Source organism: Diadema antillarum, unplaced genomic scaffold (assembly GCF_040938485.1).
Source record: "Diadema antillarum isolate AM-2024a unplaced genomic scaffold, OU_Dant_1.0 scf00000007, whole genome shotgun sequence".
Lineage (NCBI taxonomy): Eukaryota > Metazoa > Echinodermata > Echinoidea > Diadematoida > Diadematidae > Diadema > Diadema antillarum.
Genome location: NW_027270896.1, coordinates 4,986,793 through 4,993,520, shown reverse-complemented (window position 1 = coordinate 4,993,520; position 6,728 = coordinate 4,986,793). Strand labels below are relative to the sequence as shown.

Genomic DNA, 6,728 nt, shown 5'->3' with positions numbered 1-6,728 from the left:
ACGTTTCAACGCACAAAGTGGCACGCAATTTAGTTTCGCATCTTCATTTATATCTATTCCTGGATACTGGAGGGAGCAGACAGAGACTTCAGCCAAGGAAGCGACACATCGCAAAGTGGGCTATACAACAAGTTAGGTAAGTCTCAACAGCACAGCTGTCGTAAGATGCTACACATAATATACAAGGGGAAACATGTTTGTTGTCACGAACTTCATGTCATTTTTCGAACTGTTCTCGGACCTTGGGAAAATCAAACCCAGTTTTAATTTCGGGTGAACCCCGTATGAACAAATCATCAAACATTTCGCTTGATTTTGTGACCAACGAACATTCGGAATAACAAACCTTTTAGAATAACGCCAAATGTATTCCACGGAATTCATGAACAAAATGTTCATTTTCATTTTTATTGGCATCTAGGGAAGCTATTCGGAACATTTGCACTCCCGGTTGCGTATGGCCAATTGGAGGGGTACTTATATGTTTGAGAGTAAAAATCGACTTTGTTCAAGTTTACTTTGTTATGATCAGCCACACGATTTCGATGTTCCAAATGTTCTTTATAGGCCTACATTACAGTAATATAACAATTACTTATTCATTTCATCACCTTAAGTACCATTAGTAATTCAAGGACGTTGATATAGGTCTTCTGAAAATAAAACAATATGCAAGTCGACATGACTGTTATCCATATTCGCTTTAAGCAAGTCATGGTTGGTAGTTACGGTCACAATAGGCTTGTTAACATTAAAAAAAAGATGCAAGCAAATATATTCATTATGTGTCTTTTTTTTTTCTTTCAGAGATATGGATATACATTGGATAGTGTGGCTTTTGCTTATCAGTAAGTTTCATAAGTTTTATTAGCAAAACTTGATTCTATCCAAGACCATTATTATCATATCTTATATATCATTTTCACAGAATGAGCTAATATGCAAAATACGTTTAATAGTTCGATGGTTGGTACAATGTACCACAGAAAAGCTGCTAGCGAAAGGTTGTTGTTTTTGTTGTTGTTCTTGTTGTTCTTGTTGTTGTTGCACTGATGATTTGTCCTCTAAATGATTATTGAAGTAAATTAAGCTTGGTAGCAACCTTACTTGCAACCTGGGGCAATTATCTTTCCCATCTAGTTAGAGCATTTTGATAATTAGAATAATAATTATGTAACATGTTGCTGTTTTAAATCTAGGGAGCCTGAAAGCAGGAATAATAGGACGTTTCGAGATTCACAAGGTAGAGATATGAATTTGTAACAAAAACTTCCATTTGCAAAGGATGCAAATGTTGAATATCATAATTAACATAACGAGCGAATTTGCGTATGTATGATGATCAAGTAAACGGTAGACACAATATGGCACATAGTTGAGCTGAAAAGTTGTTTAGTACAAGGTGTGTTCTTTCTTTTCTTTATTTGTTTGTTTCTTTTTTGCTGCTTCGACTCTTAGATGGGTATTGATGTCAATTAGAATGAAGATTTAAGCTGTCAGAGTTTAATTTCCAACGATAAACAAAAAGCTCCCTCTCTCTTCTTTATCGCTGCTCTTACATGTCAAATAATTTGATCAAGAAATAGTAATGCAACAATAAAATTGTACAATTTTTGTAATAGGTCCAGATTCAAAGCCCTCATATACCCCCCTTTTTTCGTTTCACTCCCTCAGAAAGGTCCACTTTTTCCTTGTCATTAAACACTAAATTATGGACATATAACATATTACGCAAACTAACTGAACATGCCTACTAAACCAATTGCCCAAGGTTTGCCAAGGTGAAACCGAGCTTGATTTAATTCAACACGTACCCACCTAGCACACAAATCAACCAGAAATAATCTGCTTAACAACTTTTTTATGTCGCATTCATAGAATATGGCGCAATCTACTAAACCGTATAGATGAATATGCAAATTATAGCCCGTTGTTCTCTTTTGCATATTCAAGAAACTTTGATAAATCATTTCAAAATGGATACTGTTGGTATGAACACATTCCTAGTAATAGAAAATAGAAAACCCTTGAAAAGATGTATAATCCGTGTAGGGTATCTTGGATTAGAATCAGCAACATATTAAGCACATGAACAATATCGGTAAATCTAGTCAACTGGACTTACTTGTAATTTGGAGTAGCGACATTTCGCGTCCGCTTCGGGACGCTTCATCAGGCCGACTGATCTTTGGCAGCAATTGGTTGTTGACCCGTAACAGGGTCGGGGAATTTCGGAAAGCGCCGAGGAATCTTCCGAACCGCCGGGTTGTAGGCTCCGGCTAGGTTGTGTCTCAGGCCCCCTCCTCGGTTTAGGGATGGCTCCTCCCTTTTAACGTAGATGGACTCTTTGACTCCCCTCTCGAACCACCCTGGCTCGCGATCTAAGATGACTACGTCCTTGTTGTCAAAGGTGTGGTTACTGCTGTTCAGATGGGAGTATACGGCAGAGTCTCCACATCCAGACGAGCTAGCTCGTCTGTGCTGGTACATACGTTTGGCTAAGGTCTGCTTTGTCTCTCCTATGTACAGCTCATCATACTCATCATCCTTGCATTGGATAGCATAGACCACGTTGTTTTGTTGGTCCTTCGGGGTCTTGTCCTTAGGATGGACTAACTTCTGTCTCAGTGTGTTGGTAGGCTTGAAAGAGACAGGAATATGATGTTTGCTGAAGATTCTACGGATTTTCTCTGAAAGTCCGAAGACATAGGGAACCGTCACGTTGTACCTCCGCTTTTCTGTCGTTGTCTTGCTTTGGTTCGGTTTGTCCTTGTTTCTTGGTGTGGATTTCTGAACTGCCTTCTGGAATGTCCAACCGCTGTATCCACATGCGCTGAGTGCCTCTTTAACGTGCCTGTTTTCCTTGATTTTCGTGTCCTCATCAGAACAGATGATATCTGCCCGGTGGAGTAGGGTTTTGATTACCCCTAGCTTGTGGACCAGGGGGTGATGCGAATCAAAGGAAAGGTACTGATCCGTGTGTGTTTCTTTCCTATAGACTGATGTGTGCAGCGTACCGTCACTCTGAATATTGACAAGGCAATCCAGAAAAGCGAGTTTTTCCCTCCTTTGCTCTCTCTTGTGTGAACTTGATGTATTTATTCACCTTGTTGATGTGGTCAAAGAAGGAATCCAGCTGGTCTTCCCTGATCAGTCGGCCTGATGAAGCGTCCCGGAGCGGAGGCGAAACGTCGCTACTCCAAATTACAAGTAAGTCCAGTTGACTAGATTTACCGATATTGTTCATGTGATACTTTACCTGGATGACTGTGAACATGCACAGGCAACATATTAAGCAGCTAATTAGCCAAATATGCTTATTAGACCATCGGAGATAATTGTCCAAGGATGCCAACGTGGCAGCCGAGCTTAATTCATATCAAAACCTCCTATACACGATTCAACAAAAATCTTTCCACTCAACAACTTCTCCACGTCATATAACATATATAGTAATATGGTACCATTTACTAGACGGTGAATGTATAATACCATATGCAAATTAGATCATTATGCTGATTTACATGTTTAATACACTTACATCACTTCAAAATTTTAACGTTTGTGATCAATGGATTCTCCATCATAGGAAACCATCGAAAAGTTGCATTACTCATGATTTCAGGCGTCTTCTTTTAAAGTTTAGCAATTTATTACATGTTACACACATAATAATTATATGATTATGGTAATTAGGCTAAACAAAAAAAGATACACAAGGTTGCCAATGTGGCAACCAAGCTAAATTTACTTCATTGCCCTTCTAGAACAAAAATCAACACAAAGCCTTGTAATTAACAACTTTTCCTGGTCTAAGGAATTTTTCCACTACTAACTGAAGCGTAGTTTCAATACACTATTAAAATGCCTTTGTTTGTTCGCTTAATGAATTCTCATTCCTAAAAAAAAAAAAAAAAAAAAAAAAAAAAAAAAAAAAATGAGTTTGGGCTAATAAAGCCTACTCAGTGGGAACTTATCAAGGTCGTCGTGGACCGACGCGACCAGCTCCAGCCAGACATGACGGTTGCGATTACGTCATGAAAGATGGAAGACGAGTTCGGCAATTACTAAAGCACGAAATCGACCGAAGCAGGGCCTACTTGACGCCTGCACTGGAACGTATTCCGGTTGTGAGGATAGTGTGCAGGGACCCAGGTAAACGGAGAGAAAAGAATAGACAATCGATTTCAGATTTGTACACCTGATATACAGTGCCAGAAGTTAAGTTGTTGGTATTAGGTGATCCGAGTATCCTCTCGGATCAGCTTCTGTGTCTGTACTGATTCTTTCTTCTTCTTTCTTTCTTTCTTTCTTTATTCATTTCTCCTCAAAAGTTGTGCAGAGGTTAACTCAGAAAGTCCTTTTCCTATCATTTTCAAAATTATACCATATATGTATCATGTCCCAAAGACGACAGATCTATTAAAGTCATAGTGATCAGTCGACCGTGACGTCACTATGACGTCATTATATGAAAACACATTTTCATTCATATCTCATTAATGGAATTTTTCAATGAAATTTACGTCACATATATTTCAAGTCAAGCACATTCTAGTCATATTCTCAAAATTCATATCTACTCTTAAAACGTGCGCGTACGAAATATTTACATGCTCCAAATGAGTTCAATTTTTTTTTTTTTTTTTGCATACGTTTCAGACCATTCGGAGCATTTTTTGAAAAAAAAATTAAAAAATTGGACGGACGCGTACGAGCGCGCACATATAGCATGCAAAGCTCATATGCAATAGAAATTTCCCATTTTTTCACATGGATCGAATTTCTGTAATGTCAAGAAATATTTCTACCAAGTTTCAAGTCAATTCGACTCAATAGGACGCCATACGGGCCCGTCAAAGTTGAAATTCCGCGCACGCGTCAATGGGGATATACAGTGCAACTATGCCAAAAAAAAAACCGCCAATTTTAAATCCGATTTTACTCGTCAGGATGGACAGTGACCCCTTATTTTCTTTACATATTCTGAAAGCTGATGAGCTGTACATGTCATCTCATTGGTTGGCGGTGCTGTTGTAGCTAATTACTGTTGTTGTAGCTAATTAGACTGATGACCGTCGAAGCGTAAGGACGTCTTTGCCCTGCTCTCTCCCCCTTGATCTTGAACGAAAGATGGAATCAGAAATTCGCCAGGTCGACAAGAAGCTGACGGAACTAACCAAGGCAGTGAATTTCAACTCCGAGAACTTGGAAACGCTGCAAAAAAAAAAAGTAATTCCACAAATTCAAGGCAAAATGAAGGAGGAGAGTAAGCTACTACAAAACGAAATTGACAAACTGAATGCATACATCTGCCGGGAAAATTTGGTGTTTTTCGGCTTAGCCGAGTCAGAAAACGAAAACATCGAGAGTGTGCTGGCCAAGTTCTACGTGGAGAAGTTGAAAATCCCCACCGAGGTCGTGAACAAAATCGAGTACCAAAGAGCACACCGCCTGCCTGCGTCGACGAGACCGCGACCCATCAAAGCTCGCTTCCTACGTTACCAGGAAAGAGAAACAGTGTTGAAAAACGCCAAACATCTCAAGGGTACTGCAATGTATATTGCGGAAGATCTTCCTTTGCGCATTAGACGTGAGAGGCAACCACAGCTAGAAGCCCTGAGAACGGCTCGCTCGGCCGGCAAGCTGGCGTATTTCTCCAAATCAGAGCCATGGAAACTTCTGGTGGACCGGATCCACCTACCAGTATCCGACCAAAAGGAATTCGTCGAGAGATAGGGCAGCCAGGGGAAGGAATCATCCATCGCCACAGGCCGACCGTTCGGCAGGCCGTCCGCCAGCACAACCAACAACGCTGGAGCCAGCGCCAGTGGAGGGATGGAAGTCGATGGAAGCGGAAACAACTAAAGTCCTACTTCAGCTACATTAATTTTCGGGAATTATTTGGAAGTGTGTAAGCCGCGGAGAATGGTACCATGGATTTCTGTGCGATTCTCATGCTTTCTTCTTTATTTTTCGTTGTTCTTCGCTGTGCATTGAATGGAAGCATAAATTGTGAGGATCATAGATTGAGGAACATCTACAATATCATCACCCGCCAAACTGTCTAGGAGGATTTAGTAGCCCTCAGTAAGTCCAACGCCAACGCCAACTATTTAAGCGGAGTGAAGATAGTCGACGGACGCCATGTTCTGCTCTATTGTGAGTTTAACAGATAATCGAATGGTGTTGCTCAGGTAACTATTTACTTTGCTAACGCTGCATAATTTCATCTGGATTATTGTTTGATCTGTGAAAAATTGGCTCATGTATTGATACGTTATGGAGCAAATAGTCATGTTATCGTAATTCACCAAGATAACTGTCAGTACCACGGTTTTAGTGTTGACAGTAATGAGTTTTAAAATATACATGAAAATAATTGATAACTTTTTTGAATGTGTTCTGACCACCAAAGTTCATTTCGACACAAAATATATAACTTCCTCCCAGCAAAATGTATGTTAAATTCTGATTATTTGTCCTTTTTTTACATATCGGCCCAAGCCATAATCATACTCTGATAATTTATGACATATCGGCTTTTGGTACTAAACTTCTCCTCCTTTTAACTGTTGCCTTGATTCCTTTGTACTGTTCCGGTAATGTAACATCGAGGAATTTGATTTGCTTTTTTGGGTCTTTTCTTTTTCTTTTTCTTCTTCTTCGAAATTTTTCTGTAAAGAAGTGCCATCTTTTGATAAGATTTCTTGTAAAACATATTGGGG

At 39.6% G+C, this 6,728-nt stretch overlaps 1 protein-coding gene across 1 annotated transcript; it reads right to left on the bottom strand.

Moving 5' to 3' along the window:
• Positions 1-1,195: 1,195 nt before the first annotated feature.
• LOC139716863 (uncharacterized) lies at positions 1,196-3,277 on the bottom strand. Its single transcript, XM_071628395.1, has 3 exons — positions 3,260-3,277; positions 2,260-2,931; positions 1,196-1,204 (listed from the first exon to the last, which is right to left on the bottom strand). The coding sequence occupies exons 1-3, from the start codon at positions 3,275-3,277 to the stop codon at positions 1,196-1,198; spliced, it is 699 nt and encodes a 232-aa protein (XP_071484496.1).
• Positions 3,278-6,728: the final 3,451 nt, after the last annotated feature.